The sequence below is a fragment of the Nerophis ophidion genome, linkage group LG12, assembly GCF_033978795.1.
Source record: "Nerophis ophidion isolate RoL-2023_Sa linkage group LG12, RoL_Noph_v1.0, whole genome shotgun sequence".
In the NCBI taxonomy this organism is placed as follows: domain Eukaryota; kingdom Metazoa; phylum Chordata; class Actinopteri; order Syngnathiformes; family Syngnathidae; genus Nerophis; species Nerophis ophidion.
The window spans coordinates 51,481,796-51,495,372 of NC_084622.1; the positions used below are offsets into that span (position 1 = coordinate 51,481,796).

At 38.3% G+C, this 13,577-nt stretch overlaps 1 protein-coding gene across 1 annotated transcript in view; it reads right to left on the reverse strand.

Annotated features, from left to right (window-relative positions):
• LOC133563538 (reelin-like) overlaps window positions 1–13,577 on the reverse strand; it is a 311,302-nt gene that overhangs the window by 136,381 nt on the left and 161,344 nt on the right. The window contains exon 5 of the mRNA XM_061917708.1: window positions 5,021–5,053. Within this exon, the coding sequence (XP_061773692.1) occupies window positions 5,021–5,053 (33 nt within the window). The remainder of the gene's footprint in view (window positions 1–5,020; window positions 5,054–13,577) is intronic.

Consider the following 13,577-nt stretch of genomic DNA (forward strand, 5'->3'; position numbering starts at 1 on the left):
TGTGGCTTGTTTCTTTCTGAAATGAGAGGAACCATATTATGAACGTACATAGTAGCATCATTTACATCTAACTCAATACATACCTAGTTGATTTAATTCATTATTTCTGACGTAAAAGGCAAATACGCCACCACATTAAAAAAACAGCTAAATTAAATAAATGGATATTGGAGTTGCAGAATACACCAATAACAACACAGACATGTAACTCATCAGGTTAGGTCAAGTTCAAAATCCCGGCCGAGTCATACCAAAGACTATAAAAATGGGACCCACTGGCTCCCTGCTTGGCACTCAGCATCAAGGGTTAGAATTGGGGGTTAAATCACTAAAAATTATTCCCGGGCGCGGCCACAGCTGTTGCTCACTGCTCCCCTCACCACTCAGGGGGTGAACAAGGGGATGGGTAAAATGCAGAGGACACATTTCACCACACCTAGTGTGGGTGTGACAATCATTGGTACTTTAAATTAATTAATTTAAATGTGGGACAAATGCGCAGTCTGTTGCTGGTGTGAAAGCATGGAATTCTCTAACGAAAGACTTAAAAAGTTGCAAGAATATTTTTGAATTTAAAAAAGAGTTACAAAATGAGACAAGTGGAATTATATCTATTTTTGATTTTGATAGGACGTGTCGTCGTGAAAATGCTTAAACGGAAATTAAAAAGTATGTTGGAGTTCGGGTGTTGGTGGAAGGAACAGTGATGGCCCTGCGATGAGGTAGCGACTTGTCCAGGGTGTACCCCGCCTTCCGCCCAAAAGCAGCTGATAAAAGCTCCAGCACCCCCTGGACCCCGAAAAAGGGACAAGCAGTAGAAAATGGATGAATGGATGATGATGATGTGAATGTGATTGTTGTCTATTTGTGTTGGCCCTGGGATGAGATGGTGACTTGTCCAGGGTGTACACCGCCTTCCACCCAAATGCATTTGGGATAGGCTCCAGCTCCCCCGCGACCCCAAAAAAGTACAAGCGGTAGAAAATGTATGTATAAATGTTAAGTTTCACTTTTGCATGTAAGAGCACATAACTGTGGTGCATTCAAGGAACTTTTATTAAAGTTTGAAACAGAGGAATCACAAGTTTTTAAGGACAATGGAGGCATAACTCCCATTAAATGCATTAATAATTATAATGACGTATTATTATGATACTTGTTATCCACTAATAATACTAAATGAATCAGATCATTCATAATAATTCAAAACTTATTAAAGGTTGTTCCATACAAAATCTTGGAGACATTACAAGTTGGATGATGCATTAAAAAATCTGATGTTTTCAATTAAATTAAGTACATATTTTTTAAGTCCATGTAAACATATTGTGTGTGTTTGTGTGTGTTTGTTGTTAAGTATAGTGCAGGGCTTTATCTCGTGATACGCCAACGAGTCACTTAATTAAATGTTAAAACACAGTGTTACTGTTCAAACTGTGTGTAGTGTTACAGTGGCGGAAAATATTAAATATAGTTGTTAAATGAAACCTTTGCCTTATTTTTGAGGAATATTTAGGCTAACTTTGCCACTGTAATGTAATGTAGGTCATTATTGTAATACTTGGAGATACTTTTTTTCTGAGGTGGTACTTGGGAAATAAAGTTTGAGAACCACTGGTTTGGACACCACAAAAGTGACAAGCGGTAGAAAGATGGATGGATGGATGGATGGATGGATGGAGATGATGATAAAGATGATGAAGATGATGAACAACACAGAAAATGAAGTCGTTGCACTCTCCATAAAGTTCCTAATAGAGATGTCCAATAATGGCTTTTTTGCCGATACCCCAATATTATTCAACTCTTAATTACCGATACCGATATCAACCGATACGATATATACAGTCGTGGAATAAACACATTATTCTGCCCAATTTTTTTGTGATGCCCCGCTGGATGCATTAAACAATGTAACAAGGTTTTCCAAAATAAATCAACTCAAGTTATGGAAAAAAATGCCAACATGGCACTGCCATATTTATTATTGAAGTCACAAAGTGCATTTTTTTTTTTTTTAACATGCCTCAAAATAGCAGCTTGGAATTTGGGACATGCTCTCCCTGAGAGGGCATGAGGAGGTTGAGGTGGGCGGTTGGGTTTGAAGTTTCAGGGAGTGGCGGGTGTGTATATTGTAGCGTCCCGGTAGAGTTAGTGCTGCAAGGGGTTCTGGGTATTTGTTCTGTAGTGTTTATGTTGCGTTACAGTGTGGATGTTCTCCCGAAATTTGTTTGTCATTCCTGTTTGGTGTGGGTTCACAGTGTGGCGCATATTTGTAAGAGTGTTAAAGTTGTTTATACGGCCACCTTCAGTGTGACCTGTATGGCTGTTGACCAAGTATGCCTTGCATTCACTTGTGTGTGTGAAAGCTGTAGTTATTATGTGATTGGGCCGGCACGCAAATGAAGTGCTTTTAAGGTTTATTGGCGCTCTGTACGTCTCCCTACGTCCGTGTACACAGCATAAATACAACAGTACAAGTCATAAATTTAACTTTTGAAACAGATACCGATAACATTGAAACTGGAACCGATAATATGTGATATTACATTTTAAAGCATTTATTGTCCGATATTATCGGACATCCCTAGTTCCTAACACTCTAAAAGTTAATACACAACAGTTGACGCTGCACGCCCTTAAAAAAAAAAATCTCCTCATTAACAAAAGAATAAAAACACACAAAGACGACACAACGGATGGATTTGAAAAGTTACGTACCGTGAGTTCTTCCCTTCATCCATGGCTCCAACTCGTTTCGTCTTCAGGTGCTCCCGAAGTGATGTTGTACTTCCGTGTCACGCCAGGTCCATGCTGCTCGTTTTGCAGGAAATAGTCTTCTTTTAAAGTCTTTAAAGTGAAGTGTTCCCGCACTTTTCACATCTTAAGGTCGTACACTTTTCTCCATTGAAGCAATAACCTCAAGATGTTTCTCCGCTGAACTATTGGTACTGCTTTCCTCTGCCATTTTTCAAATGTTTCCAGGCCAAGGAGACTGCGTGGTCACATGAGCGTGTGGAGTTCCCCAGGGTTCTGTCCTTGGCCCTGCACTCTTCAGTATCTACATGCTGCCGCTAGGTGACATCATACGCAAATACGGTGTTAGCTTTCACTGTTATGCTGATGACACCCAACTCTACATGCCCCTAAAGCTGACCAACACGCCGGATTGTAGTCAGCTGGAGGCGTGTCTTAATGAAATTAAACAATGAATGTTCGCTAACTTTTTGCAACTTAACGCCAAAAAAACGGAAATGCTGATTATCGGTCCTGCTAGACACCGACCTCTATTTAATAATACAACTCTAACATTTGACAACCAAACAATTCAACAAGGCGACAAGGTAAAGAATCTGGGTATTATCTTCCACCCAACTCTCTCCTTTGAGGCACACATTAAAAGCGTTACTAAAACGGCCTTCTTTCATCTCCGTAATATCGCAAAAATTCGCTCCATTCTCCGTAATATCGCTAAAATTCGCTCCATTCTGTCCACTAAAGACGCTGAGATCATTATCCATGCGTTTGTTACGTCTCGCCTCGACTACTGTAACGTATTATTTTCGGGTCTCCCCATGTCTAGCATTAAAAGATTCCAGTTGGTACAAAATGCGGCTGCTAGACTTTTGACAAGAACAAGAAAGTTTGATCATATTACGCCTGTAGTGTATATACCTTTATATACATATATACATACATATATACCTATACTGTATATACCTTTATATACATATATACATACATATATACCTATACTGTATATACCTTTATATACATATATACATACATATATACCTATACCGTATATACCTTTATATACATATATACATACATATATACCTATACTGTATATACCTTTATATACATATATACATACATATATACCTATACTGTATATACATTTATATACATGTATACATACATATATACCTATACTGTATATACCTTTATATACATATATACCTATACTGTATATACCTTTATATACATACATATATACCTATACTGGCTCACCTGCACTGGCTTCCTGTGCACTTAAGATGTGACTTTAAGGTTTTACTACTTACGTATAAAATACTACACGGTCTAGCTCCATCCTATCTTGCCGATTGTATTGTACCATATGTCCCGGCAAGAAATCTGCCTTCAAAGGACTCCGGTTTATTAGTGATTCCCAAAGCCCAAAAAAAGTCTGCGGGCTATAGAGCTTTTTCATTTCGGGCTCCAGTACTCTGGAATGCCCTCCGGGTAAAAGTTTGAGATGCCACCACAGTAGAAGCATTTAAGTCTCACCTTAAAACTCATTTGTATACTCTAGCCTTTAAATAGACTCCCTTTTTAGACCAGTTGATCTGCCGTTTCTTTTCTTTTTCTCCTATGTCCCACTCTCCCTTGTGGAGGGGGTCCGGTCCGATCCGGTGGCCATGTACTGCTTGCCCGTGTATCAGCTGGGGACAACTCTGCGCTGCTGATCCGCCTCCGCTTGGGATGGTTTCCTGCTGGCTCCGCTGTGAACGGGACTCTCGCTGCTGTGGTGGATCCGCTTTGGACTGGACTCTCACGACTGTGTTGGATCCATTATGGATTGAACTTTCACAGTATCATGTTAGACCCGCTCGACATCCATTGCTTTCGTCCTCTCCAAGGTTCTCATAGTCATCATTGTCACCGACGTCCCACTGGGTGTGAGTTTTCCTTGCCCTTATGTGGGCCTACCGAGGATGTCGTAGTGGTTTGTGCAGCCCTTTGAGACACTAGTGATTTAGGGCTATATAAGTAAACATTGATTGATTGATTAGTGAGCTGCACATGACACATCATTGGCTGGCTCACTGCCACCTCATGAGATGTAGCCTCAGCACATAGCATAGCATAGATCCAACGAATCCATGACTAAAATGAATCGCAGACTATTTTTATAATTGATTTTTAAATATTTATACGTTTTAGTTGTTGCAGCCCTAAATATATGCACACGCGTCTTGTCCAATTTTGCATATTTCCAGTGGGAAATACTTACAAAGACTTGGCCTCAGTGGGGACTCTGTTGGAGCTGGAAAAAATAAAAATAAAGAGTTAATATTAAACGTCAAACAGACCTAAATTAAACCTGTAGTTAATAGTGTTTCGACTTTAATATGGTAAATGCAAACTGATTTAAAGATGAGTTGCTTGTATGATGTCTAACTTTGAAAAAAGGCACAAAGTAGAACTTGATGAAAAAGGCCAACTGTAAACCACAGCTGTCAAACTCAAGGCCAGGGGGCAAGATCTGGCCCGCGACATCATTTTATCTGGCCCGCAAACACCTGGAAATGATAAGTCTCAATAAAGTACTTAATATTTTCTCACTAAATGTGATTTTTGTCATTTTGACAGAAAAAATATATGTACTGCTTGTAATTGCATACTTTTTAAACTTTAATAGTAACCACTATGGCAACAAATATACTTTATACTTTCCAAACATGTTTTGTCTAAATAATGAATACAAATACTTAAATTTATAGCAAACTACCCATCAAATTAGTAAAAATTACAATTTGATTGATTGATTGAGACATTTATTAGTAGATTGCACAGTACAGTACATATTCCGTACAATTGACCACTAAATGGTAACACCCCAATAAGTTTTTCAACTTGTTTAAGTCGGGGTCCACGTTAATCAAATCATGGTAACACAATTCAATACATTTTATGTTGTCCTTTACAGCATTGTTTTTCAATCACTTTGGAAGATTATTTAATTTCACCTATTTGGGTTAAATATATGTTTTGCAAAGCAGTAATTATAGTCTGCTAATAATGTGTCGTTGTTGAGTGTGGGTGCTGTCTAGATCTCGGCAGAGTAACCGTGTAATACTCTTCCATATCAGTAGGTGGCAGAAGGTAGCTAATTGCTTTGTCGATGTCGGAAACAGCGGGAGGCAGGGTGCAGGTAAAAAGTTGTCTAATGCTTAAACCAAAAATAATCAAAAGGTGAGTGCCCCTAAGAAAAGGCATTGAAGCTTAGGGAAGGCTATGTAGAACAAAACCAAAACTGAACTGGTTACAAAGTAAACAAAAACAGAATGCTGGACGACAGCAAAGACTTACTGTGGAGCAAAGACGTACATCCGAACATGACATGACAATCAACAATGTCCCCACAAAGAAGGATCAAAAACAACTTAAATATTCTTGATTGCTATAACAAAGTAGATGCGGGAAGGATCACTCAAAGGAAGACATGAAAATGTTACAGGAAAATACCCCAAAAAATAGAAGCGCAAGACAAGAACTAAAAGACTACACACAGGAAAACAGCAAAAAAGTCCAAATAAGTCAGGGTGTGATGTGACAGGTGGTGACAGTACACCTACTTTGAGACAAGAGCTATAGAGATGCATGCTTGCTTATGCTTTAAAGTCATATCCAACAATTGCGGCGACTAAATGTAGTTTTTTAATGATTTCTGCTGGTGTACCTCCGGATTTTTTCAACGCAGAAAATGTGCCTTGGCTCAAAAAGGTTGAAAAACACAGCTTTACAGCATATTACCGTAAATTGAAATAAACTACTACTGTTTTTTTGCGTCAAAATTCTGTTGACTGAGCTGCCAGTTTTTGACTGTAAAATATACGGTTGTTGTTTTTAACGGTGTGTTACTGTAAACGGAAAAATTGTATATTTGTTTTTACGGTAGAAAAACTGGCAGCGAATTTGCCAGAATGAAGAAAGAACTTGTACAGTTTTTCCATGAACAATATAATGTAAAAAAACAATGTAAATTCAACACCAAAATTCTGGAAACTTTAATTGATTGATTGATTGAAACTTTTATTAGACTGCAGAGTACAGTACATATGTCACACCGTGGTGAGGGAAGTCCTGTTTTGGGATTGTCTGGCAAACTTCCTGTCTTATTTTGAAAATTCTAATCCTCCTCTGGTTTCAGGCCACTTGCCTTTTCCTCCTGTGTCACTGGTCTGATGTCTCTCCTGATTGTGCTCACCTGTGTCACTGGTCTGATGTCTCTCCTGATTGTGCTCATGTGTGTCACTGGTCTGATGTCTCTCCTGATTGTGCTCACCTGTGTCACCCTCCCTCAGGTGTATAAAGTCCTCGTCTTCCCCTGTCTTGTTGCCAGAGTATATTGTCTCCTCACGTACCGCCAGCCTTCATCCACAGCCTCTGACCAAGTTGTTAAGTATTGCCTCGCTGTTTTTATTGATTTCTTTGTTCCCTCTGAGAGCGATTTTTGTTTGCTCAAGTTTTTCGGTCAAGTTTTCTTGTGTCAATTTCATAGTGCCTTGTCTTCCCTTTTTCCTCCTCTTGGAGCGCTTTAGTTTGCAGTCTTCTCAGCACTTTCTGTTTATAGCTTCTCGACTCCTCTGCATGCGCAATTTACCTATTTTATAGATAATCATAGATTGTTGTTTTTTTTGTTATTAGATTGGTGTAGATCTTTGCTATTGCCTTTTTCCTCCCTAAAGAGTGATTTTTCGTTTATTGCCTTACCCCCTAGAGCTGAGGTTCTCAAATGGGGGTACTTGAAGGTATGCCAAGGGGTACGTGAGATTTTTTTTTTAAATATTCTAAAAGTAGCAACAATTCAAAAATCCCTTATAAACATATTTATTGAATAATACTTCAACAAAATATGAATGTAAGTTCATAAAGTGTAAAAAGAAATGCAACAATATTCAGTGTTGACAGCTAGATTTTTGTGAACATGTTCCATAAATATTGATGTTAAAGATTTCTTTTTTGTGAAGAAATGTTTAGAAGTAAGTTGATGAATCCAGATGGATCTCTATTACAATCCCCAAAGAGGGCACTTTAAGTTGATGATTACTTCTATGTGGAGAAATCTGCATTTATCATTGAATCACAAGTTATTTTTATATATTTTTTCCAAATAGTTGAAGAAAAAACACTACAAATGAGCAATATTTTGCACTGTTATACAATTTAATAAATCAGAAAGTGATGACATAGTGCTGTATTTTACTTCTTTATCTCTTCTTTTCAAACAAAAATGCTTTGCTCTGATTAGGGGGTACTTGAATTCAAAACATGTTCACAGGGGGTACATCTCTGAAAAAAGGTTGAGAACCACTGCACTAAATAATCATATTCGGTACTATACCGAATAAAAGTAAATGTATATTATTTTTATAAAGTCCGGAAATACCTCCCTGGACACATGAGGACTTTGAATATGACCAATGTATGATCCTGTAAATACTTGGTATCTGATCGATACCCACATTTGTGATATCATCCAAAACTAATGTAAAGTATCAAAGAAGAGAAGAATAAGTGATTACATTTTACCAGAAGTGTAGATAGAATATGCTGAAACAGAAAATAACCATAAGTTAGCAGTAAATACAAAAGCAGATTAATAATTTTCACAGCTTGTCCCTCATAGTGTTGACAAATAATAGGTGTATAAATGACACAATATGTTACTGCATATGTCAGCAGACTAATTATGTGTAGAAATCTTTATTTAGAATTGAATCACTAGTTATTTTTATATATTTTTTTCCAAATAGTTCAAGAAAGACCACTACAAATGAGCAATATTTTGCACTGTTATACAATTTAATAAATCAGAAACTGATGACATAGTGCTGTATTTTACTTCTTTATCTCTTTTTTATAACCAAAAATGTTTTGCTCTGATTAGGGGGTACTTGAATTAAAAACATGTTCACAGGGGGTACATCACTGGTCTATGCTACATATCTTTGGTTGCTCGAATGTATCAAAGATTTTGTAGCCACTATGTTTTAATCACTCTGTTCAAGAGATATCAATGAAAACTGTCTAAAGTTGGAGTCAATTGTCAGTCTTCCCTTTTAAGTCTCACCTTAAAACTCATCTGTATACTCTAGCCTTTAAATAGACCTCCTTTTTAGACCAGTTGATCTGCCGCTTCTTTTTCTTTTTTCTCCTATGTCCCCCCCCTTCCTTGTGGAGGGGGTCCGGTCCAATGACCATGGATGAAGTACTGGCTGTCCAGAGTCGAGACCCAGGATGGACCGCTCGCCTGTATCGATTGGGGACATCTCTACGCTGCTGATCCGCCTCCGCTTGAGATGGTTTCCTGTGGACGAGACTCTCGCTGCTGTCTTGGATCCGCTTTGAACTGAACTCTCGCGGCTGTGTTGGAGCCACTATGGATTGAACTTTCACAGTATCATGTTAGACCCGCTCGACATCCATTGCTGTCGGTCCCCTAGAGGGGGGGGTTGCCCACATCTGAGGTCCTCTCCAAGGTTTCTCATAGTCAGCATTGTCACTGGCGTCCCACTGGATGTGAATTCTCCCTGCCCACTGGGTGTGAGTTTTCCTTGCCCTTTTGTGGGTTCTTCCGAGGATGTTGTAGTCGTAATGATTTGTGCTGTCCTTCGAGACATTTGTGATTTGGGGCTATATAAATAAACATTGATTGATTGAGTATTCCGCACCTGAGTCCTCATTCTCGCCAAGACTTAACAACATATTCCGTACAATTGACCACTAATCACCCGAATAAGTTTTTCAACTAGTTTAAGTCGGGGTCCACGTTAATCAATTCATGGTACAACTAAACTGCCAGCTTTTTCCGTAATCCCCCTCCCCAAAAAAAACAGTGGTTCTGTTTTTCCATTTACCGTGAAATGTTGTAAATAGAAAAAAAACACTATTTTACAAAAAAAAATTGTAAATGTGAAGTTTTTACTGTAAAATGGACAATCTTCTTAGAACAATTATATAATTAATCCATACATTAATCCATACATTATTCCCTGTTACAAGCGGCCCTCTGATGGCAGCCATAACTGACATGTGGCCCTCAATGAGAACCAGTTTGACTTCCCTGCTGTAACCACACCAAGATGAATATACTGTATTTACAGCCTGGTGCATGTATTTCATATATTGTCACACCCCCTCCTTGAGTAGTGTTTCTATTGCAGACACACAAACATGCTCTGTGTGTACAAGTCGTCACTCAACATTTCCGCGGCCTCCGTTTGAAACTATTTGAGGGCTGAACAAACTTTCTCCGTGTACTGGCAAAGTCGCAGCTGTGGTCTCCTGGCTGCAGATGTTAATTCCTTTCAGCCACAAAGTGCCGGCCGGCCATGATTAACGGTTCACTGCCAATTAACCGCCATTCGTCCCCAGAGGCTCTGCGTGCTGCAACACTATATAATCCAGGCGAGGCCAAGCTAACACTGAACAATCACTCTCCTCCGGGATGCATTCTGCAGGTCTAGGAATTAATGAATCAAACATGACTATTCAAAAAAATAGTCTGACAGCCTGAAATGTCTTTAAGTTAAACTTGGTTTATGTCTGTGACCTTCAATGCTGAAGTGGTCGTAAGTAATGAGTCTAAAAAAGGGAAAGCGTTTAGAATTTTGTATAAACATTTGCTTAGAACAGGCTTGGGCAATTATTTTGACTCGGGGGCCACATCTAGTGAAAAAAAATGTCTGGGGGCCGGTATATTTATCTATCTGTGTGTGTGTATGTATATAAATTAGGGCTGGGCAACGATTAAAAATTTTAATCGAAGTTAATCGCACTATTTCTCTGATTAATCACAATTAACTGCATTGTGTACGCAAAGCCCAATAATGAATTCAAAAGTAGTGTGTAGTGCACCTTTATTGGAATATTCTCCCACATGAACAAAAGCGCCAAAACATTTGTTGTGTAAACACAATTTAAATCAGTCCTTGTTAAACAGTAGCAGTTAAATAGCATATTTTATGAAAATCAACTCAAAAAATGTAAATACAAACATTTAAGCTTATTGCCACTGCCAGGGTATTTAAGTTATCCTGTTTGTTATGGAAAATAGATATAATCTACATACAAATCTCTGAGCCACAATCATAACATCTGAACAGGCAATTTCTGATGTAACAGCAGAAACATTTTTTTTATCAGGGATCTTATGTTTAAAAAACCTATATTATAGGTAGTGGGCTGTTTTAGGGAATTTTTGATCAAATTATCCGTAGTAGCAATATTAATAATGTTGTGTTTATTCTGTGTAGTGCACTTAAAATAATTATGACCATATCTAGGAATTGATATGATGGGAATTTTCCGATTGTTTGCTTGGTGCTTTGATAAACTGAACGCATATACATGGTACTATATTGTGATGTTATGAGCCAGGGAAAAAAAGAACTACCCTACCCAGCATGCAACAGGAGTGACGAGCATGCGCGGTAGCCCGGTATAGGTTGTGTCGCCATGACGGCATCTTGTATGTTGTGATATGCACGCTCTGAAAGTAAACGTTAAGAACTCAGCCAACACTCCTCGTCTGCATTATTCATAAATAGACAGACAACACATATACTCCGCTGCTTCACAGGCCGCTGGATGTAGCCGGCAAAGTATTCCCATGCTAGCTAGCCGGTCTAGCAAGCACGCGTCATTCAGTCCAAAACGGCCCGATCTATCCACATTCAGAATTGTTTGGCGGTCGTAAGTGATCCCGGAGTGACCACGCTGTAAGCCAGCTGTGACATTTGCAGTATTGTCCGGTATTTTTGCCAAATGTTCCATCTTTACCAAGAGCTCCTTGACGCCGAAGTACATCCGGGAGATGCCATCTTGTTAAGAAAAGGCGTCAACAAAATAAAAGCATGTAAACAACATACGCAAATGTGTGATAAAATAATTGTCGGCGTCAATAGATTGATGAGTTAACGCGTAATTAACACATTAATTTGCCCACCCCTAATATAAATATATATGTATATCTATATATATATATATATCATATTGTCTAAAAGTATTTGGCCACCTGCCTTGACTCACGTATGAACTTGAAGAGCCATCCCATGGAATTGTCCAAAATGTTTTGGTACCCTGGAGCATTCAAAGTTTCTTTCACTGGAACTAAGGGGCCAAGACATACTCCTAAAAAAACAACCCTACACCATAATACCTCCTCCACCAAATTTCACAGTCGGTACAATGCAGTCCGAAATGTGGCATTCTCCTGGCAACCTTTCAAACCCAGACTGGTCCATCAGATTGCCAGATGGAACAGCGTGAGTCCTCAGTATATAGAAGGCGTCGCCACTGCTCTCGAGTCCAGTGGCGACGTGCTTTACACCACTGCATCCCACGCTTTGCATTGGACTTGGTGATTTATGGCTTAGATACAGCTGCCCAGCCGTGGAAACCCATTCCATGAAGCTCTCTGCATACTGAACATGGGCAACCTGGAAGTTCACATGAAGTTTGGAGCTCTATAGCAACTGACTGTGCAGAAAGTCTTCACTCTGGACTTCAGCATCCGCTGACCCCTCTCTGTCAGTTTAAGTGGCCTACCACTTGGTGGCTGAGTTGCTGTTGTTCCCAAACTCTTCACTTTCTTATAATAAAGTCGACTTTGGAATGCTTAGGCGCAAGGAAATTTCACGACTGGATTTGTTGCACAGGTGGCATCCTATGACAGTTTCACGCTGGAAATCACTGACAGCGGCCCATTCTTTCACAAATGTTTGTAGAAACAGTCTCCATGCCTAAGTGCTTGATTTGATACACCGGGCCAAGTGATTAGGACACCTGATTAACATTTAGATGGGTGGCCAAATACTTTTGGCAATATAGTGTGTATATATATATATATATATATATATATATATATATATATATTTATATATATATTTATTGTATATATATGTATACGTATATATATAAACACACACACATATATATACATATATACACATATATTTACATACATACATACATAGATATACATACATACATACATACATATATATATATACATGTATATACACATATACATATATATACATATACATATATACATATATATATACATATATATGTACATATATGTATATATATATATGTATATATATATATATATATATATATATATATATATATATATATATATATATATATGTGTATATATATATGTATATATATATATATGTATATATATATAAGCTGCTCTGCTGTACATTGTGTGTGTTTGGGTCCTATTTTTACAAACACTAATACAAAACCTCACAATAATGTCTGATTGAAAGCTAAAAACGTTAAGACAGTCCCCACATCTGTGGTCCCCTCCAAGGTTTCTCAATGTCATCTCATTGGGTTGAGTTTTTTTCCTTGCCCTGATGTGGGATCTGAGCCGAGGATGTCATTGTGGCCTGTGTAGCCCTTTGAGACACTTGTGATTTAGGGCTATATAAGTAAACTATGATTGATTGACATTGGGTTCATGTAACGCCAAATCTAGTAGGACAAAACGGCGCTCGCTAAATAGTCTTTAATCAGTTAAGAAAGTTTGTGTCATGTTTGTCCTCCTATAGAAAGCATATTAAAAAAATATGTATATTTTTTTCCTTCATCTTTTTCCATTTTTCATACATTTTTGAAAAAGCTCAAGAGAGCCACTAGGCCGGAGCGAAAAGATGCAAAGTTAAATCATGAAATGCAAACTTACCCTGGCCATGATTTAACCGACTTTATACCAATTTTCTTGACCCAGCCACAATCAAAGACGTTGTAGAGCTCCATGTTTTTCC